The sequence below is a fragment of the Copadichromis virginalis genome, linkage group LG16, assembly GCF_057382275.1.
Source record: "Copadichromis virginalis isolate Kocher_CV1m ecotype Utaka linkage group LG16, C_Virginalis_male_GT1.1, whole genome shotgun sequence".
NCBI classification, from domain to species: Eukaryota; Metazoa; Chordata; class Actinopteri; order Cichliformes; family Cichlidae; genus Copadichromis; species Copadichromis virginalis.
Genome location: NC_140633.1, coordinates 35,921,228 through 35,944,631, shown reverse-complemented (window position 1 = coordinate 35,944,631; position 23,404 = coordinate 35,921,228). Strand labels below are relative to the sequence as shown.

General features: G+C 40.3%; 1 protein-coding gene across 2 annotated transcripts in view; it reads right to left on the bottom strand.

Annotated features, from left to right (window-relative positions):
* Positions 1-23,151, bottom strand: part of tfpia (tissue factor pathway inhibitor a) — a 51,339-nt gene extending 28,188 nt beyond the window's left edge. The window contains exons 1-2 of one of the 2 annotated variants that reach the window (XM_085434599.1): positions 23,012-23,151; positions 2,244-2,447 (exon numbers count right to left, since the gene is read on the bottom strand). In XM_085434599.1, the coding sequence (XP_085290725.1) occupies positions 2,244-2,447; positions 23,012-23,090 (283 nt within the window). In that variant the 5' untranslated portion in view covers positions 23,091-23,151. The remainder of the gene's footprint in view (positions 1-2,243; positions 2,448-23,011) is intronic. The other variant, XM_085434598.1, reaches the window with a different exon arrangement.
* Between the last annotated feature and the right edge of the window lie 253 nt (positions 23,152-23,404).

The following is a 23,404-nucleotide window of genomic DNA, read 5'->3' as shown; positions in this document are numbered from 1 at the left end:
GTGCACCCAAATGGGACAGAGAGTAAACTGCATTTCTGCACAGTAAAAACAAAACAACATGACCAACAGACGCCTGTGAAGAATATTTTGCAATAATTCCTAGATCTGGTGATACCGGTGTAATGTTGGGCAACGATAAGAAAATGAAATATGGCGATAGAATATGGGTAAAATGCGCATGCACAGTGCCTTTGTTTTTGTGCGCACATGGCATTTTTCGGAGAACGAGAAGAGCGAAAGCAGATCGTTGAATGAAACAGATGAACCTGAACTGGTTTGTAAAAATGCTGCAGCTTCACTGGTGTGGAACTGGTTTAGCTTTCGTCCGTCAGATACACAACAAAGCACTATTTTTGGTAGCGCATGCTAGCGGGCCGTCGTTATTACCGTGTTGTTTGGAAAATACGGCGCACTTAAAATCAATCCTTTGATTTTCCTGAAAGTCGACAGAGCCCCTTATAATCCCGTGCGCCTTATGTATGAACTCTGGTTGTGTTTACTGACCTCGAAACAATTTTATGTGCACGGCGCTCGAAAATCTGTCAAATGTTTCAGTACGACTTTGCTAAGCTACGAAGCCGCACCGCTTGATGGATTGTCGGAGCATTACGGCTATTGTAGGCGGAGCCTCGCGGAGTGATACGTACTGTGCTTCAACATAATGTTACCGTATTGTGTGTGTATGACCTCTTTTTAAGTTTTGTGGATGTTATACATGGTTATGCTGAGGACATGTCGGCCAGTTTCCACTGGAAATGCCTTTTGGTTAAACTGTCAGCGAGGAATTTGCATTTGCACTGTTACATTTTATATAACTTTAATGCAAAAAACAGCTGCTTGTTTAAGTGAAAATACATTGTTGGGTTTTTTTCCACGAATAAAGTTGAGGAGTTGTAAAGTATTTTGTCTCGTGTCAATTATATCGTCAGTTATATCGTTATCGCAAATTTTCGAATGTATATCGTGATAAATATTTTTGGTCATATCGCCCTGCTCTAGTCCAGACGCTTTTCTTTGCAAGCTCCTTTGACTACGATGACCTGGATGACTGAGAACCTTCACAGACATAACAGGGTTCTTGCTGATCGGAGCTGGCTTGGCCCTGACTTATCGAAGAATTAAGGAAGCGGAACTGGCTGTTCAAACCCCCACAAGGCTGCCCGCTGGGATTGAAACGATGGGACGAGGTATGAGTTTCTCAAAATGGGCTCATTGAGCGCAGCACAGAGAAGATCTTGGAGAACGCACGGCTGCCATGAATACTCAGAATAAGACCTCTGAGTGCAAACTGTATCACATCTTGGAGCAGCTCATTGTGGTCGTGAGTTCTCAGAATCGGCTCTTTGAGCACAAGAATGACAACATCACGGAGCGCAAGTTTGATAACATCATGGAGAAGCTCACGGCTCTCCAACGGGAGATTGAGAGACCAGTGTTGGACTGTTAGAACAGCTTTGAAATTTATATGAGCTGTTCGCACTAAAGTAAAAAGCACCATCACTTCATGCGGATACCCTTTCGGTGCCAGCTGCGGTCGCAAGGCTGGAGCCGAACAAAAACTCCCTGATAACGATGGGCTAGTCTGTTCCTTCCAATTCCATGCAAGGCCACCTAGGTTGGCTGGAAGACTGTTTACTTAGCCTAGCAGGGCGAAGGACATTGTCTCAGCTGAACTCTGGACACGCACACACATACATATACACTGATATGCACACACGCATCACCCCTCCCTTTCCGAACGCCTTCGATGCTTGTTCCCTCCTGGGAACACGGCGGGTCTGAGCCCGTGCTGGAATGGTAGCGCTGGGCAGGATGGCTGCTGTGTTTGCTTCAGATTACTCCTCACCCCCCACCCAACCCTGTGGCTTGTCACGTGTTCCATAATGTTGTGCTTTGGACATTTATGTGCTTTTTTGTGCAGAGGAGTTTTTTTGTTTCCTGTTCTCATGCTGTCCTCCCAGGAGCCCAGCATGAGTAGAGGTCTCTTTTTTCCTCTTGTACTTTCCCATTGTAGTGTATATTTCAGTGTTTTTCTGTAACGCTACCAATCTCCGACCTGTATCCCCATGTGATGTCTGTGTTGTGTGTGTAAGGTCGGGGGAGGGGTGGGGGTCCCATTTCACTGCAGGGCAACCTGCACGTGGTGAATAAAGCCTTGATTGATTGATGTGTTCACTGCTCAAGTGAGTTTTCAAAAAAACGTCAAAAAAAATCATTTAGTCAGCCAAAAAAGTTAGACTCACCCGAGACGAGGCATGTTTCCTCGCATTCTTCCAAAGTCTCAAAATTGTTCTGGTTTCCCCCACAGCCTCCATATTCGAAGAGTTCACAGCGTCCGGAGTCGACATTGAAGAAGTATCTGTCCTTTATGGCCCTGCACGGCCCCGGCTCGTCCTTCAGGGCACATAACTCACTGAAGATGACGGGTTCAGCTGGCACTCCATGTGCTGTGGTGGGACAAGAACACAACTTTTAGTGCTCAGCTTCTTTTGGCATCCAGTAAAATGGATTTTTTTTTTTTTTGTGAGGAAAGAAATTAGGTCACAGCATCAAACTCTAACCTCAGGCTTTGAGATAAGGTAAAGTTGCATGGCAGTATAATTTTTAAAAGACTTTCGTGTAAACGGCTGACAGTCAGCTTTCAGCCGTTTACACTTTAGACACAAGAACAGCACGCCGTGTGACCTGACAAAATAATTAGAAATATGCAAATATTTAGTCAGAAAAGCTACTCACATATTTTATTTTTATGCAATAACTTAAAAGAAAACTTCTACTTTTGGCATACTTCTTTTTTGGACTTGCACTGAAAATAAGGAAGCACCAGCAACCAGCAAAACTCCCCTGCGACATAAAAGCAGATCAGATCCAGGTAGGTGGCAGCTGGAAGGAAAAGACTGAGTGAAGGCAGCACAAATTTCCCAGCATGCTGCACACAGCGATGGCTTGGACTGCAGCACATCAAATTATTTATTGCACAAACTGCGAGACCGGATCATTAGAGTGTTAAATAACCGGGCCTGTTGAGGTGAACTTTCTTGATCACTAGGCGGTTGAGGTCACAACTTTTAAGATCAGTGGACAATGGAGCTTTGCACAGACAGCGTTCTCTAATGTCATTAATATTTATAAAAGCTGGCTTTGTCAGATCCATGAAAAAAAAAGGTGACACGAAACCCTCTGAGCTCTACTAACCACCGTTGCGAATGTTAAATCACTGTCTCTGTGTGCTGCTGGGAAATAGCTTTCTATGTCCTCATCCCTGCTGTTTTTAGGTCAGGTCTCTGTTATGCTCGCCTGCAGCAGTGCAGTTACTTCAAAACCCACTGAGATCTCTTTGGTTTGTTGGATATCTGTCCAAAAGGGGTTTACAGAGCTTGAACCACAGCATTTAAAAATGTCTTTATGGATTCTGCGCATGCTAATGTAATAAATAAATCGATGTGTTGCAATCTCTCACTCAGTGTTTCCTACCTTCCCTGCTTTTTTCACGTATGAGCACAGAGAGGAGTGACTTTTGAAACCTGGGAGTGTGAATCAATACTCGCGCAATCCTGCACAATGAAAAAAATATAATAACACAAATGCACACGGACACAAAAATTGATTGCTTTTGCTATGGATCCCCATTAAGTGGTGGTGCTCAACTGTCTTCAACCAAGATGGCGCCGCGTATGGTCGCCCTGGTGCTTCAGTGCGTTACTTTTGTTTTGTTTTTGTACGCTGTGTTCACTGCATCATTCCATGATTGGCACTGACCACCACCTGCACTCATGTATATATCTTTCAACGTAGCACTCTTAATTCTTATTCTCATGTATATATCTCATGTATAGCTCATGCACATATCTTTCTACGTAGCACTTTTAATTCTTATCCCTACTTTTATTTTTTCATGTCTATTTAAGTGCTATTTATGACACTATGTTTGCACTGAAGCACCGCAGCAATTTCCTAATGTTGTAAACCTGCTCAACATTTGGCAATAAACCCCTTTCTGATTCTGATTCTGATTCTTAAAGAATGCATGACAATTTCCACCTATGCTGCCTATTCTGCAGAGAAGGTCTGAGGTAAATATAGCCACGTTTGTCACTCTTTGTTATTTTCACTGTCACTCTCAGGACTTGTCCTAGATCTGATTAGCAAGTCACATTGTGAGGCAAAAATTCCAAGAATACTGGTTAAGTTCTGAGCTCTCTAGAGACATTTTCACACATGCAATGCAACCCAAAACTATTTCCTGCTGGAGCTGCATGTGAGCACTCAAAATTTCCAGTGCCTATGCCATTTTCACTTCTGCCTCTGCTTCTGGGGTAAAGTCCCAGTCTTCCTCCATTTACTCAGATGCTTAAGGCAACCACTGTATTAATGGCTTACTTAAAATAAGACAAAAGGAAATCCTAAGTAAAGTGAAGACAAGTGTTAAAACAACCAAAAATGCACAAGACAGATCAATTTGTTTTACAGCTTATCAAACTGAGGGCCATCTCCTGCGGGCTGCAGGCAAAGAGGCATGGTAGAAGCAGGATAGATCACCGGTCCATCACAGGAAGAACACAGTCAGACAACTACAAATTCACCAGATAACTTAACAAGCAAATGGGGGGGGGGGGGGGGGGGGGTGGAATCAGAGTGGAATTATAGAAAGGCCTCTCCTGGCTGGAGGGCTTAAACCAGGAACCTTCTTCCAGTAAAGTGACACTGTTAACTCCTGCATTACCGTACCAGCATACACAAGGAACAGAACTGAATTAACAAGATTTCAAGGCTATATAATGTATCTAGTAATATATATATTGATGTTTTAAAAATCACCCACTTTAGAGTTTTGCAGCTGGGATGAAAAAACAAGGTTTGTTTTCTGAAAGCTACAGAGTTTCATCAAAACAGGTCCTCTAATGGGACCTACCCTAACCCCTCTCCTATCAGCACAGCAGTCAATAAACAGTCACTCTGCCAGGAAAGGTAATGAGGGCAGCAGCTCATCCTTTCAGCCTGTCCTCCTCCTTTACCTGTCCAATTCTAGCTTGCAACCAGCCATTGGGGATACCAATCAGATATTCCCAATCTCCTTCTTTCCAGCCGACCTGTGTTACTACTAATGCATGTGGTGAGGCCAGCAGAGTTTCCCTGAAGAGTCTTGTGGTATTTTTGTTCATGCTCCTCTTGCCGAGGCTGATAAGCAGTAGCAGACAGGGAGGAATTTCACATTGACATAGGTGAAGTGAGTCTGTCTGGTACCCCACACAGCCTATGTGGACGCACCTTAGTGCTGAAACACACTGAACAAACTTTAAAGAGAAAGATGGCAAGTCACAATTGTTTGCTCTCTTCTTTGAGATCGAATGCCTCGGGCTACCATGGTTACAGCACAAAAAATTCTTTAAAAATAAAAGTGCAGACATGGTGCAGACTGGGCTTTGTGTTACACAGTGTCTTGCAAATAGGAATGGTCAATAAGCCAGAATTTGACTTTCCAAGGAGACGGAAAGGAAACAGGTTCCTCCTATTGATTTCTGCTCCTCCTGTCTAAGCCAGACCAAAGCAATAAGGACTCTTTTCTTCTATCACTCATGTTCATTATTCAGACAGAAGCATTGGGAGGCAGTGTAAAAGAAACACAACTGAAGACATTTTCTCTGCAGGGAAACCAAAAAATTCCAGCCACTTCCATGTGGTGACTCAAAACTTCCTTTAAAGAATTTGTTTGGATTCAGGAGACAGACACCTTCTGTTTTTAATTTCAGGCTTAAAGCTTTCCTTTTTGATAAAGCAAATAGTTACGGCTTCAGGTGACCCTGAACCTTCAAGTAATTACACTGTCCTAGGCTGCTGGGGACTTCCCATGATGAGTGTTTCTTCCTCACGTGCCTCATTTCCCTTTCTATGTGTTCATACACCATTTTCTATTTATTCATCAGTAATTATTTATCTCTGGCTCTCTTCCACAGCATGTCTTTTTTCTATCTCCCTCCCCTCACCCTAAACTGATCGCAGCAGATGGCCACCCCTCCCTGAGCCTTCCTTCCCACTGTTGACAAGTGCTTGCTCAGAGTGGGTCATCTGATTGTTGGGGTTTTCTCTCTATTATTGCAGCATCTTTACCTTATACCTTGAGGTGACTGTTATAAATAAATCTAATAATTAAACCTTACATGAGATGCCAGCCAACAGCGGTTCCTTTGATTTGAAGCCTGACCCCTGCCCAATCCTGCATTTTCATTTAATGTTTTGGTTTTGTTTTGTTTTTTTGTTTTGTTTTGTTGTTTTTTTTGTTTTTTTTTGTTTGTTTTTTTTAAATTGGAAAAAATGACCAGACCTGCAACGATCAGATTTTTTTCTTGATAGGTTCAGAATAAAGTTAGAATAAAGATCATTTCCAAAGCATTCCTTTTATGGATGCAGATAATGAGTCATGTCAGGTATTCCCAGTAGCTTTTCCTCTGAACAATGGTAGGCTAGCATAAATGAAATTTGCCACTGCCTCCAGTATTTTACAATTAAGAAGTCCTCCTTTATTTTTTTATGCACCCTTTTAATGGAAAACCCATCAGTGCAATCAAGTACAATCAGGAGCGCCGCAAAGAAGAAAAGGCTGAAATTAATTACATAGATGGCATTAAAGAAAGAAATGCTGAGAGTTTTTGAGTGGTTGGCGTGACATGAGCAATCTTCTAGTCACCCTCATTCCAGCTCAGGTTTTCTTGAGCAGCATCATAGAACTGCAGCTAAATGCCAAAGAGATTCAACATTAAATAATTCTGAATGAACAGCAATAATATTGTTTTTATTTTTGTCAATCCCAAGCTGTTTTTCTTGGTGGAAAATTATATATTATGATCAAAAAATTAATAAATGTATGTAAAAAGCTATAAGCTGTATTTTACATGATGCAATTTGCAAACTAAAATTAAATCTTTAAAGTATGCCGGGGTAAAATTCAATAAAAAAAAAAAAAAAACACACACACACACACACACACACACACACACACACACACACACACACACACACCCCTGAGCAATCTACAAATCCATCCAAAGCTCTGGATCTGTCATCAGGAATCCTCTACAGAGTTGAACAGAGGGTAAGTAAATATTGTTCACAAAAGGCATCAGAAAAATCCTTGGACCTATTAGCATGCTTCTTGAAATATGAAATATGGAGCGTAATGAATCAGGAAGCAGATTTCAGGCACGTCAGATTTCTATTGATGGCTACTCTTCTGAATACTGCTGACAAGTTCAGCTTGGCCAAGATTTGTACATACACATATGGACGGATAAAGATCTGAGTTGCTCAACATGTGCGCTGTGCTGAGCACCTCTGTAATTCCCTGGGCAGGTTGAGTCTGATTGAAACCCAGTCCCAGCTTGTTCGGTGTAACAGAAGATTATCCCGTGTCTTCATTTCTAGGGCCCTTTGCAAAGAGGATTGAATTACCACAAAGCAGCAAACAAAAACAGGCAACCCATGAAAGAGTCGAAGAGAAAATACGAAAGAGCACGCACCATCATCAGGATGACAGTTAAACATGATGTGCTAAAAGACAAGCTTGGGAAAGTGAGACAAATAAAGATGGAAAACAAAGATAAAGAGCAGAGTAATGCCACAGTTTTGACAGCTCCCAGTGCATTTGTCATCTATAGCATCAACTGTATGAATGTTCGCTGCAGGAAGGGAAATAGTCTGGTTTTAACATTTCCCCATGCGTTGAGATTTGAAAAGAAACTGCAGAAAGAGAACATTTACTCACTAAGCTGAATAAATGACCACAGTATCAATACAATAAGAAATGCCTCCAGTGCACTGAAAACAACACTTATCAGGCACATATACTAAACAACACAATGTCTGATTTTATTAGTGCCAAGCTAAGTAGCACTGACATCATGGCGCGTGCTGATAAAGAGTCCGCCTTCTACTGGCTGAAGAGGCTTTCATATTCCTATGTAGCCAACATCGTGCTCAGTCTATATGTTTTAAGTTCTTTATCTTATTTCACGCACGAGTGCAAGACGTCTGCACTAATCCACGCTCAGCTATTTGACAACTGTGTGCACACAGTTCAGGTATTCATAGAGTACTCCATGTGTTTACTTACTTATGCACTCAAAACAGTATGTCAAACTGTGGAAGTAATGATTTAGGAAACATCCCTGACAGTCTTCATAGAAAGCCTGACAAACTACAGATTCACTCATGTCTCTGTTCACTGCCCGAGGACCCAATCTGCAATCAGTGACATGATCCACGAGTTTAAAGGAGGTTTTTTTTTTAATGTCCATTCCTTTAAGGCTTGATGAGATAAAATAATCATTACTTAGTTGGTGAGTTTATTTAAGACAGGAAAAAAATGGTGAACATTGCTTGAAAAAGCTGCTTATGGAAAATTCATTTCTTTACTAACTCATCTCAGTAAATATTTAACAAGTGCAAATTCCAATAAATAAAACTGATATTGGATTGCAACACTTGGGTCAATATGCTTAAACATTTATGAAGAAATCAAAAGGATGCATCAGCGTGCCAGTGTAGATAGGCCCGAGACTTAAGAAATGCTGTGTGTTTATCAGAGCCCTGCCCTGAGGCCAGTGGACAAAGGGCTGAGGGCGAGTCAGTGAGTCACAGTGTGTCCCAAGATTTTACAGCTGACCTCAGAGCAAATAAGGCCACCCTCACTGCGTATGCGTTTCTGCCTCTGTGTGTGCGCACGTACATACACACTTCCAAACATGCATTTGTTTTGTAACTTGGTTTCAGGAGAGTTTCATTCTCTTTTTAGAGCACAGAAGGATACATCTCTGCTCCCTGAATGCTTTGGCATCAACACACGAGGTCTTTAACAGTCTTTGTCAGCTCTGGCAAAAAGGGACAAATCAGGGAAGGACATCTAGTTGACACACACCCGCATTGCTTTTTTTGCAGACTCAAACTGGTGGATTTGGTGGTTCTGCAGATGATGTCATTTTGAATTACACTCTCACAAACAGGTTTGAACCATTGTTTTCGGTTAATCTATTAACAGAGCAGAGCTCACTTTAGCAAGTGTACACAATTAATGCTTAGTGTGGTTGAGGCTACAAACGGCAGGATACTGGGTGGGTCAGCAAAAAAAAAAAAAAAAAAAAAAAAAAAAAAAAAGAGGGTTGCACAGGAAAAATCATCCTGCACATCATTCCACATTCAGCTCATTAAAGCAACAGACCTGGGTCTTTGCCACAGAAAGATGACCTGATTCCTGCATCAATCGTGGAAGCAGGAGGAAGTTCCTCCAATGGCTCTTCATGCTGAGAGATCAAAGATGGCCTCAAGCACCTTTTAAAGTATTTTCGCCAGCAGATCAAAGGAATCCCCCTGAAACACTGACACGTTCATGCCTCCAGGGCAAATGTGTTGCCATTTCTACAAACAATAAAAGCTTTGAAAGTTCAGGTTGTGTGGTCGGGAAACAAACCGGGGGCTACCCTGAAGCCAGAGTGAGTAGTGAACCAGTTCATGTTTGGGCAGCCATGGGTTGGGTCCCTGTATCGCTCAGTTCACAGAGAATAGACAAAACCCTGCCACAACTGATGGCTTGACTGCTGCTGGAGATACCCAAGTTAAAACTTACAAAACCGCCAAACTTACACCAAAGTTATCATGCAGAGCTCTGTTTATCTCGGTGTATAGTATGTTTTATCTGGTGTTGCTAAAAAAGATTGCAACAGAGCTTTGCTTTAGGCTGCAAGAAAACCTGCTTAATTATCCAAAAGGCTTGTGGGATCCATGCATTTTTAATCAGAACCTCTGTAATGGCGTGGCAGGTGGGGAGGGAGGAGAGATGAAATGAGCAAGATAATTGTTGCTCCACAACTCGATAGCTTTTGTGGACTCATTTGTCCATGCCAAGCCAGATTTAACACTTATCTCCACTTACCTTGTTTTTTTGTTGTTTTTTTTAACCCAGGGCCACTTTTTCTTTGTTAGCTTGTTCTTCTCTTTCTCTGAGAGCCTGGTGAGATAAACCCAAAAACTTTGTCTGCCTTTTCTTTATGATTTTAACTCTTTTTCATATATCTTGCAAACCTGAAGAGACTTTTTCTCCTATTTCAGTTCAGTGGTGGAAATCACTCCACGTTGCAAAGGCATTATCTATTCCTGGCAATATCTAAGTTGAGCCTCTACCTGTTTCCCACTTGGTCTTGATAATAAAACAATAGTGGGAACCACAAATCCCTCTCGCTTCAGTGATTCTTCCAATTCCGTGCTGTGACATTTGCAAAGCCAAAACACTGCCGACCCCAAAAAAAATCCCACTCAGTGCCAATTAGAGTCTGGTTCAGCCGGTCCTCAGCCAATCAACCGGACAAACCAGGTTTCCTGGATGCCACTTTAATAGGATGTGTGTGATTAGCTGAACCGCAGGTTAGTGACAGTTATCTGCACACCTGTGTGTGCCACTGCAAGAAATTAAGTTTACATCAGTACGAGCAAAATTATAGTCTGGTCCCTTTAATTCGAGAGAAGACTGTGACTTCTCAGTCCAGAAGGAGCATATGGCAGACAATGATGCAGGCATAAGTTCGACATAAGTTGCAAAAGCCGCTGGGGGAGAAAATACAACAGCACCATCTGCCATAGTGAGGAAGTCCCAGCTACAAAAAGACTCACAATTATTCATCACATCACTGGCAATGACAACCAAATCATTCTCAGAAATGGCAGCGTTGAGACCAGTAATGGAAAACTTTCATTACAAGGCACGCTGCTATAACACATTCGGATTGGATTAAAACTTGTAACTGCTGTCTTTAACCAATTAGAACTATATATCTGAATAAATCAGTTCATTTATTTATTTCAGGGTAACACAAAAAAAAAACAAAACAAAAAAAAAACACACCTGATTATCTCAGAGTGCGTACAATGAAAGCCAGGCATATTTTACAGGGTAGTGTCAGTGCATCAAGAGCCCCCAAATGCAGATGTCTTTGCTAATATCAAAGCTGAACCAGAGGCAACATCAGATGACTCTAACATAGGTTAAAGAGAAAAAGAGGTACAGAGGCTTCGCTACAGGATTTGTTGGTTCATAGCTATAAGCCCTGATCACGCTCACATCCATCATTCAAGAAGGTAAAATTTCATAAATGTCATATTTGGTACAAGTGAAATATTTACATTTTTTAATATGAGGATTTATTGTTCTAAAGAAAGATAAAAACAGCTCATAATTTAGACAGGACAACCCATAGCTGCTGAAGGTGTAAATGACTGAAGAAAAACAATGCTGGCCTGCACATCACAATCATGACGCAGGTTCACAGTTTGCTATACTGGCTGTTTTAAGTAACTTAGCTAAAAGTTTTTGTTTTGTTTTTTTCCAGATGCATCAATATTCCAGGTACAATGAAGCACTGAAAAGAACCTGAAGGATTCTAAGGACTACGGTCATTAATGTTTTTGGCTTTGATGTGGTTGTGATGGTGCAGCTGAATCAATGGGTCAGAGAGAAAGTGGCTCATTCCCCATCTGTGCAAATGCCATCCTCAACCGATTGTACAGTAGATACACTCATTAGATTAGGAGATCAATACAGCAGCCTTTTTCTACAGTGCAGGTTATAATTCAGACAAACAGATGAGAGAAAAGGAAGTCCTTCTTCTATTGCTGATTGGAGAGCCAAAGTGAGACTAAAAGTTAAGTTTGAAAGCATGCTCTCATATGAAGGATTATGCCTGCTGCTCCTGCACTGACACCTGAGGGTAACGCAGCCGAATGGCACTGAAAGTTCACTTTTGTTTTATTTCCACTTTGTTCACATCAGCAGCAACCATTTCAATCCACGGTTTCATGGTCACCGCCATTATGTTATCAACTGAAAAGATTAGCAAGATGGATGGCAGCATGGGCAGACCAGTTTTATAGAAAATAAAATATAACCAGTACAAAGAGACATTTTAAGCTTGAAAAATGAGATCATTTACTAATTTATTTTTTAATCTCTTCACAGCCAGCTGGTCTCCATTGACCTGTATGTTTAGGTTCACATCTATCCAAACTGTCCCCTTTGTGAAACACTATTATTCCATTACATCAGCGGTCCCCAACCTTTTTTGCGCCACAGACCGGTTTATTCCCGACAAGATTTTCACGGACCGGCCTTTAAGGTGTTGCGGAAAAATCCAACAAAATAAAACTAGTACCGGTACTGAAAAAAAAGAAGATTTATTCATAACACACGGGAAAAGACCCAGGAAAACAGAGTTAACGATAAAAACGATAACAAAATAACGCTGAAAACCAATAAAAACCCTGAAAACCACACATTTCACACCTGAGCCTCAACTCTCGCGGCCCGGTACCAAACGACTCATTGACCGGTACCGGTCCGAGGCCCGGGGGTTGGGGACTGCTGCATTACATGATTTGGGTTTGGTTAAGTCTCTCTAACAGTAATCAAAATTAACACATGCTTGGTTAGCAGGTGGCTGAAATGCAACCTGAACCCAACTTTGCACCTAAGTGGTTTGGTCATGACCTGGAGGTTAACAAATGACATGATGTCTTTTTAAAGCTCCACAGAAAAAACTGTGACAGAATTTCTTTTTTTATTCAAATATGTTGAATACAGCGAACTGAGTGCATAAAGTTAGGATAACCAGTTATCCTATAATTACAATGAGTGTGAATGTGAGCAATGGTTGCATGTCTCCGTGTTCGCCCTGTGACAGGCTGATGACCTGTCCAGGGTGTAACTAGCCTCTCACCCTGTGACAGTTAGGCTCCAATGAATCAGCTTTATGACTTTCAAGGGCAACACAATACAAACATTACAGCGAATTCAATTTAACTTCAGTTTCTATGTGAACACACCTTGAGATTATACAGCATTGCAAGCTACTTAGCACGGTACTGTTTTGCATGGAAGTCTGTTTACGCCACTAAGGAAAAAAGCAAAAAAACAAACAAAAAAAAAACACCACAATCCATAACTCATTATCTTTCTCGAAATTTCGACCTATTAACTCAAAATTTTGAGAAAAGTAACTTGAAATTTCAAGTTAGCTCTGCTAATCAGTAATCTACGATAATGACGTCATTTTCTTGTTACCCGGAAGGATATGGCGCAGAGGAATGCGCACTCAAAACCGGGTTGGCAACAATTTGGCGCTTTTGAAAGTACATTTGCTGATAGTAACGCCACGATAGTAACGATTCAGCTAATAACACAAGGATTTCGTCATTTGTGAAGCCATGCTGAAAATACTCAGCAATTTGTGCATTCATGACTGGCTGTAATACTGGTTAGCTGTAGCAATTGTAGCGGAGGGTAACTTCTACTTCTGGGTAACAAGGAAATGATGTCATTCACATAGATAACTGATTGGCAGCACTAACTCGAAATTTCGAGTTATGGATAATTGTTTTTTTTTCTTTTGGTGGTGGAAATGGACTTTCATAGTTGTCACCATAGTTAACGTATAAAGTATTTTTTTTCCTATTCAAGTATTATTATCTCTAAACATCATTACAGCTGCAAGAATTCGCCATAAATATGATGCAAGACATGAAAAAGTCCACCAAAGACACAAATTGAATGAAAATGTAGCTCACTGAACATTTTCTGGTGCTGTTTTGCCTCGAACCCCTGCGCAGTGCCAGTGATGCTAGTCGCTTTTACATGTTTAATCTGTGGCTATGATGCTTTGTCAGCTGTGACTGTTCAATGATTTCTAAACCTAGTGGAGTTTTCATCAGTTGAAATGACTATTTATGTATTTGCATCATTGTTAAACCACAATAATTCAGTTTTGTTTGCAAATAATTTACTCACAAAATCAACTAGAAAATCAAAACTCAAAACAATGGTGAGACTGCAGGTGGAAAAATAAATAAATAATGCAATCGTGGGAACAACCAAGACGACAATGAAATGTTTCAGTCCGGAGCGCCCAGCAGGCTGACCCGGTCATGGCTTTGCCATGACTAAAACCGAATAACAAAACCACAAACAAGAGAAATAAACAATGTTTTGTTCCTCAAAATTGAGCAGTACCAATCTGTTCACATTACAGTGCATGGAAAAGAAAGAAGCTGTAGGGAATAAGTCAGAGGTGTTACAAATACAAAGGAAAAACTGATTGTGTCTGACTTTGCACTATGCGTAAAATGGAAAACTCATTTTTTAGAGAAATGGCAGACAGAAAGACACAGTGGGAGGCTTAAGAAACAGTGTGTTCAGATACAACTTGATAATTTATTATTTGTTATATTTCAATATGCTCAGAAGCCCAGAAATACCAATATCCTGCTGTTCATCTGAGCACATATTCACAAATCTCAGTGTGGAGTTATAAATACCACATTTCTCATAATAAAACATTGCCTTTTATTGCATGTTTTTAACTCTCCCAGTTCATACATTCAACAATGTTTGAAATATCAACGAGTAGCAGTATCGAGATTTGTTACAGTTTGCTTGTGTTTTTGTGTAAAGATTTTGCACTTGATTTGAAAGTACCACTGGGGCAAAGCCAAGATCGCAGGTGGCATTTAAAGACGGTGTACTCGTGCAGAGTGTGCTGTGTTTTCATTTTTGTGATGGACTTGCATTTGACGGACTTGCTCTGAACCTGACACTGCTCTGCGTGTTGATATGTGTGCAATATTTAAGTTAAAGGTTGCACGGCTGAAGGTAAACAAAAACAGACCCAACTGCAGCCCGGAGCCCGGACAGCTGACGCCTTCGTTTGCCTTAAACGTTGGTATAAGCTCAACCTCACTCTGTTGTTTTTCACATTTCATTCGGGTCTTTCATTTGAGTTGTTTCAGTAGATCAGATCAGTCTGAGCAGCATGGGACTGCGAAAGAGGCGTAAGCTCAATTTCAGTGACTATCAACCTCAAGCAGTCAAAAACAAGAAACCCATCATCCATATGTGCCTTGTCTGAACTGGTACAAACCAGAAGAAGTGATTGGCCTTTCATCAGACATTCTGCTTGACTGCTCCTCCAACAGGTTCAGACTTGGTTCACCTCTGTCTTTTATTCCCCAAACCTTTTGTCCACTCTGCTGATATTTGCTGCTATGCTAGAGCACAGTTAAGTCAGCACACCTTCTTAAGAAAAGAGATTCTTCTTCTTTTTTCTTTTTTCCCCCAGCAACATAAATCCAACATACACAAATACAGCATTTATATATAAAACGAAATAATGCAAGCGATCATGGCTCAAGAGTTAAGAGTTCGCCTTGTAATCGGAAGGTTGCCGGTTCGAGCCCCGGCTTGGACAGTCTCGGTCGTTGTGTCCTTGGGCAAGACACTTCACCCATTGCCTACTGATGGTGGTCAGAGGGCCCGGTGGCGCCAGTGTCCGGCAGCCTTGCCTCTGTCAGTGCGCCCCAGGGTGGCTGTGGCTACAATGTGGCTTGCCCTCACCTGTGTGTGAATGGGTGGATGACTGGATATGTAAAGCGCTTTGGGGTCCTTAGGGACTAGTAAAGCGCTATATAAATACAGGCCATTTACCATAATGCAATAGCACAAGTTATTTACCACCATTCCCATATCTCAAGCCATATTTCCACTTCCATTATCTCCCACAAGTTCAGCATCCTGTGAGATGCATAACTTCCTGAAACACTCCCCCTTAAACAAACCTTACATATATTGTCAGTTCCACCAACAGGAAATGCTACCATAGCCTTATCCACTTGCAGACAGCCAGTTGAGCTCGGCTACAAAAACTTTCCAGAGTCAAGGAAAAAGGATAGCACTATCTTTTTCAGCAAACAAATGTGAGTCATTCACGAAGGCATAAGGCTACAGACCTAATTAGTTCCCATGTCGGTGTCATTCACCCCCTGTGCAAAATGGCAATTATGACTCAACATTTGCGAGATTAAAGCTTCCTGCAAGCTACAGCAACGTTAATAATGTTGCTACTGCTTGCAGGAAGCTCCGTCAGCCGCAGACTCCTTCAAGATAGAGCGCACTGTGCAGGGACAGATAAAGGGACGAAAAGCTTTGAACAAAAGGCCAGCTTTGTTTGGTTTTGTACCTGGAATGACACAACACCATCAACAACACAAAAGGCAGAAATTAAACATGTCTTGTTAAAAAAAAAAAAAAAAAAGGCACAAATGGGCCTCTTTTAACAACCTACGTAACTACAGATGGTCTTTATTCATCAGAGTGACACCAGTGGAATTCGGAGCTGTGATGTTACGTCACGTCATTATAGGAGCGTCAGCCAGGAGGACAAAACAAAGCTTTTTCTCCAACGTGTTCCAGTTATTTTTATCAGGTTTGCCAGATGGTTGTTAAATCCAGGCCAGTAACAACTTGCTACTCTGTCTGTTCACAAATAATAGCAGACAGTCAGTTTTGATCATTTCGACTGAAATGATTTGTTTTGATTCAAATTCACGTCATCAACCTACTGAGTACAGCGACCCTAAGTAAGGTTAGCTAATTAGGACGCTCTTTTTTTTTAATTATTATTAATATATTATTAAAATATTAATATCCTTTTTTTGTCTTTCACATCCCAAAACTACAAAATTATTAGTATAACCAAGTCCATGTTCCAGATAAATATCTGTACTTTTGCACACATTTTTCCCTTCATGTCTCTGTGCCAGTCACTGAAAATTATGAATAGCAACAGGTCTTTTTTTAAGGAATCTGACCCAGGTTGAGAATATTATCCCAGTCTTCAGAGTCAATTTAAGACCTAAATTTTTGCTTGTTGTTTACCATAAAGACATTACGAATTCCTTTTTTCAGGTAGTGAATATTCAGTAATGGAAAAAAGACTTTCTGACTTTGAGTCTCTTTACAAACCTTTTCTGGGTGGCCCTAAAATTACTTAACAACACAGTTTTAAATAAAAAGTACACCCATGTGTTCACTGACGCCTATAATGGGAAGCTAGTACACTGAAAGTAATGTTTCTATCCCTTGGTGAGCCACTTTTTCCTCCTATTGAGCAATTGGTACATGCATTTCCAGATGTTCTGGCTATGCCTCTGTAGCTGTGAAAGAACACACTAGCGAAATATTGTCAGGTGAGTTGAGAAATGATTATAGAGACAGCATCTTCCCTCTAAATACAGAGCCAAGGTAGTGTAGTTTGCCAGCTTCTACAGGTGACAGTGCACAGGACTCACCGATTAACCTGTGCTGGATGCTCCTTAGAGTACATTTATCATCTCCCCCCAGCTCTGTCAAACTGGAGTGGACAGGTATTTTCTCTCAAAGGACACGTATATTCACCAAACGCACTGCAGTCAGCTTTTTATCTGAAAATAGGGTAATAGCGGCACAAAGATCTGATGCCCAGAACAACTTTGCACTGGAATGTTTCTGGGTTTCCAAGTATCTGTATTTTGCACATCATAAATCAAAAGTGGAAATGTTGTGTTACTGTTACTTACTCTTAGTGTACGGAAAATTTATTGGAGTTCGGTGTTTAAATAAAGCTACTTCAAGAGAACCATCAAAACCACTTTTTATCAAATTAAATATTCTCAAATTTAAAGATTTGGTTGACCTCAGAACTGCGCGAACAATGTACAAGGCTGCGAATAAATCTTTGCCCCACAACATCCAGAACTTGTTCCAAATAAGACCAAATACTCATACCTGAGAGGAATCCTTATGTTCAGCAAGCCAGTAGTAAGTACAAATGTAAAATATCATAGCATTACAGTCAGAGGAGTTAGTGTGTGGAACACCTGCACAGATGAAATCAAGACAAGTACATCAATACAAAAATTCAAACGATTGTTCAAAAATAATAAATTGCATGGATATATGAAATCTTCCTCAGTGACTGAGTTGTCTCATTGTGTCCTCATTTTTTATAGATCAAGGCCTAAGTAACCCAACCTTAAGTGTTCATTAAGGTGTTTGTCACATAGATATAAAATAAGCTCAGAGATTAAGCGGGTGTTATATAGGCTCTCGACTAGCGTTCCTGCTGCTCTGATGTAGGCTGAGGTGTTTTATATTCTGCAGCAGATGAATCAGCAAGGACCTTTGAACTCTGAAATTTCTGACTTTCTAAAGTTCATGAGGTCAAATAAAATAAGAAGCTGTTCCCAGCCAATTAAATTATGTAACTGTGTATCACAATGAGTTTATGGTTCCCGCTCAAGCAGGTGTGTAGGCTACAATTACACATGCTATATTTCTTAGCGATATGCACTGTATATTCACAGAAAAAGATGAGGCACACATTTTAATTAGTCAACCAGCAAAGCTAGAGGCATTACCTCAAGCAGAATTTTAACACTCTGTCTAACTTAAAGTGATACTGTGGTGGGCGAAAGCTGAAAATGTAGGCCACATAAAACAATCGTATTTAATTAAATATGCTTCCACTTCAGAACATTGTCACATATTTATGTTTTTGGTGTCGCACAGGGCAGCAACGCTCAGAAAGCTGAAGTAACAAAACCGGAAAGACACTCAAGGGCTGCGAATAATGGGCTCGAAATTATCTTGTTACTCCCTCTCAATGATGAAAAGGCTTTAAAACAGCAGTACTGGGTGTCTTTTGTAGTGTTGTGTAGGTATCACTAAAGTTACGAACTCAACAAAACGTAGATACAGTCAATGCACTAGATACCTGAAAATTTTCCTCAGAGACTGGATTAAGAGACTTTGAGCCCATCGCTGACCTCTTTATCATCTGACCAGCCAGGCAGAGGATGCAGTCCAAAAATCCCTGCAGGCAGTGTGATCGACCCAGAAAGAGAGGGATAAGAATTAAGCTAAGTCAGCTTGGACCTAAAGCTGTTCCTCTGCCCAGCCTACAGGAAACATCACAGGAAAATAAAATGGATGAAATAAGACCCAGACACAGGAAATCAGAGTCTGTTGTGCCCACATCTTTACGGAGACTTGGCTCTATTATAGAATGTGCCTTTAGGTTATCAGTAAGCCTGGAAAAGTGCTATATAAATGTCCTTCCATAAAGTTTTTACAGTGCATCCTCAGAGTGCTAAGCTTTCCAAATCTGAACTTTTAAGCTCTATCTTTTTTTTTTCTGTTGGTGATGCAGTTCCATGTTTTTAGGAGGCAATTTAGATGTTCTTAAAGTCCCATTTATGTTATTAAATATTCATGCCTTGCAGCAATTTCCAAGTTAACAAAAGTTTGCAATGCCTTTCTTCACTACCTGCAGGTCTACAAGAAATGTTCCCTTTAGGATTTTCACTTTTTGGCTTCAGTTACATCTGTAAAAACATCTAAAACCTGTGTGAATAATTTGTGCATTAAAAACATTTTTCAGACTCACCTTTCTTAATGCAGCCACACATACCAACCACATAATTTCACTGGACGAATTTGCGGCATTTTAGAATTTTTAGAAACACGGTTGATTTTTTTGGATCTGCACAAAAAGATCTAACCAATCAGACCACTACATTTGGCATCAAGCACATTCGTAACTCAAATCGCACACCAGTACTAAATATACAGTGATTTGGAAATAGTAAAACAATAATGTTTTACCTCAAACACAAAGCTAGACCATGCTCCGGGTCAACTGGCTCTCTGAAATCATTTTTCTACCTCCTAAGATCTGCTCCCAAATCTGCCAACAAGACCTCAAATTGCTTGACTGACATTCTGAAAACGTATAAAAGTGGTCGTGATACAGCTTCAACATGGATCAAACCATGAAATTCTTCCTGCTGCTGCTTTCTCATGAGAACTGAATGTACCCAGAATCTCACGTTCTTACAGGACCAGCTAATCATGTCTTGATGCCAACTTCACTTTTTTCTTTTCACAGTGTGTTTTTTGAGGCCAAATTTCCTGCAAAAATACAACACATACAGTGTGCACATATAGTACACGGCAAGTTCGGATGCAGAAAATTTGTAAGTTTGTTTACTTTTTCCATTACGCATTTGGTATGTGGGGACCACAAGGGTCAGTTATGAAGAAGAAATAACGAAGTCTGCATGGCAAAGTGAAATTACATAAAAGTTAGGCATAAAAAAACAGAACAAAAAATTCTCTCTCGAAAGTATAAAGTTTGAAAAACTAGGAGTTGGTACATCCACAAATGGAGAACAGAGGCAGAACAATGAATTACGTCACTGAGAGAGATTTCGTGCCTCTTGCATTTTAATGCTTATATGACCCTGAGGAAAGGCTGCTGGTTATGTTGCAGTGGAGCCACTTTTTGGTGAGCTTCATGTCGAGACAAAACTAACATTCCTTATTAAAGAAACTGCCAGCATGAAACATTAGTCTGTAGCTAATAATAGTCAGTGCAGAGAAGACTTTCCAGTTATAGGTGAAATGATCTTGTGGTAAAATGTTTTTAGTGACATTCTAAGGCTCGTAGTTTTCTCAAGTCTGCTCCTTACTGCAGACGCTAATTAAGATGGCACATGCTACAGTGTTTTCTTTCTATGGCCTGAGGCTCTCTAATAAAAGGGCCACTTCAAACAGCTAGCGAGCTTCTAATTAAATTCCTCCACAAATTAATGAGACAGTGTTTACGCCTTCATGAGACGATTAGTGATACGACCAGAACTGTGCTCCAATGATACCGATGTTTAGTCCCAAACTGGCTCAGTGAATCCCTTATTGCATTACCTCTCAAGAGCACCTAAATGATATGCAAATAGTAAAAGCTAACGTTCTTCTGTGAGCAAAACATTGAAGGCCACTATAGGGCAATAGACACAAATTGTCTCTCTGTATTTACTGAAGATTTTCTTTCTCATACTACTGGGTGGCTAAAAAATAAAAATGCCCCTGGTCGTGTTTGCTATAACAATATCTGTATGGCTTTAAGAAAACATTTAGTATTTTTAAAGTTTTTGCCTTAAGGTTAAAAAGACCTGTATGTTTACAATGTTAATCATCAATAAATAGAAAATGATGGTTTAGGGAAAATAATGTCTCTTAGATGCTTAAAAAAAAAAAAAGTCATGGGTACTGATATAGGACGCTTGGATAAGCAGGTGACCTATATGCTGAAAGCTACTGGAGTGACTGGTTTGAGCCAACCCAAGACCATTTCCTTTGTGGCAATGCCAAACACTCTCTCCCCGTTTTTCTGAAAACTTTCTTTACTATCCAGTCCAGTAAACGCTAAAATGTCAAAAGTATATCTGAAAAATAAGAAGTCTTGCTTCCACAATATTCTTCTGTACAAGTGAAATTAGTTTCTCAATTACCATTGGAGGGAAATGTATTCTCTCGCAGCTTATATTGGAAAGATTATGTTTTGGGTCACTCGGGAACATATCAGTGGTGTTTTGCTCTGATTATATCATTGCAGAGGTTATGATTCTGGTGTTTTGTCAACTCTGGAGTTTTAAAACGTGTCTAAATCTGCCCCTCTGCAATGTAATTTAAAGTTGTTTTCCATTTATATGCAGATGATACATGACTGTATTTCTCATTCAAACCCACAGGGAGTGGCAACCGAGTTCCACTCTATATCCCACAGACCTAAAAAATTGAAGGCTGACAAAATAAATTACTGGGCTTTAACACATTTCCAACTAAATAAAGTCCAGTCAGTCAAAATTTTCTCCTTCCTCAGTTTGTTTTGTAATTATTTGTAGTCGAGCTACAGACCCACTACATATTCATCAGCCTCAATAACAAAGTATTTTTCACAGATTACAGCACATCTCATGAATACAGTCTTGAGAGTGTACAGGGCTTTTTATAATACCAACATTGAGTGTAAGTTAATAAACTATATTGCAGGAATAGGACTTAGTTTCTGGTTACGGAATAGAACAATGCATTCTTCCATGTATGTGCATTTTAAGTGGCAACTTTCTAGTCCTTTGAATCACCTCTGGACAAAGGACTAGAAAGTTGCCACCCATTAAGAGCAGTTTTTAAGTTTGTTGTTATTCAATCTTTACAAAGAAAAATTTTATCGTAGTCTATTTGCAATTAAGGTCTATCAACTTTGCTGGCAGTCCCTCATCTTCAAACTGTTCCATGGGTTTCACTAAAATGTAAATCTTACAAGAAGCCAGGAAAATGCTTGGATATTAAATGTACACGTGTATTTATCAGGGGAAATATCAAGTTTGTCAACATAACAAAGTGTCTGGCTTACAAATTCTAACTATAGCTTTAAAATGTCCCTTCCATGCTTGGAAATGATGCAAAAAGGAGCTGTGTGTCTTTGAGAGATAGGAAGAAAGCAGACACTGACATTAAAGATATACAGTGAATGTTACAGTTCACCCAAACCGGTATTTGCTTTCAGGAAAGGAGAAGTGAAAGCAGAATATTAGGCTACATTTTCTTCACCACTTTGGACCAGACCTGCCACAACTCAGACCTTTCACAGCTTGTTGGGTATCTGACATCCAATCTCATCGGTCTCATTACAGCTCGCAAGGCTGTTGTTGCGACGTGACAGAACGAGAGGAGGTGCCAAGCGGTTCAGGTGTGGGTCGTGGCCAGTATGAGAACTGCATTTGTTCTGGACTTTGGCCTCTCCAGACGCCACATCTCGACTTTAAAAGGTCACACACAGCAAAACAAACGTTGTTGCCAGGACCTCAGTAAAGACATTGATTAAAGTATGGGGTCACGTCTCAACATTTTCTGGATTTTTACACGTAATACTTCTTAAGCAAAAAAGTAAATAAAAAAAATGACAATAGTTTCTATTGAGTACATTTGAACATTTACGCGTAATTTCTAAAATGTTTTTTGTTGCAATCTTTACGAATATATGAATATAGGACAGGACTGTACTGCTGTACACAATAACACGCATTAATGCCTAACACATCCATGCAGTATTTCAACAGGAATAAAACTTAAGTGATAAATATAAGAAAGTGAATATGTATAAACCCTGAGCGTAGTCGTATTTTACGCACGAGGTTCGCGAGGAGAACTTTCTCCTAAAGCACGGTCGTATAGCAACAAAAACAAGTTGCGAACTAACTAAAGCCAGTTTAAAAAAGAACCCGCATGCATATACACATACAAACTTTGTCTTATTCGTCTTACCTTTTCTGCAAGACCCAAAACGGACCAGGCAGGAGAGCAAAACTGCGCACAAAATCCACCACTTGTTGGAGAGAGGCATGCTGCTGAACGGGGGGCAGGTCCGCGCGGAATGTAAAGTTCAGGGGGAAACTTCAACAAGTTGAAGTGCTGTAGCGCGCGCTCACGATTGTGCACGTGTATGGGAGGGTGAGTACTTCCGTTTGATAACACTGAGACCGTAGACACTGCCTACGTCACTGAAACTCCCAATAATTTCCTGGGATATATCGATAGAAGGGAATAAACTCTGACTCATAACACTTACAAAGAATTGAAATGGATTGTATGAAGATGGGAATATTTGATTATGTCTCTTATCATGTTTTTCAAGTAAATAATGTTACATAAATGTAA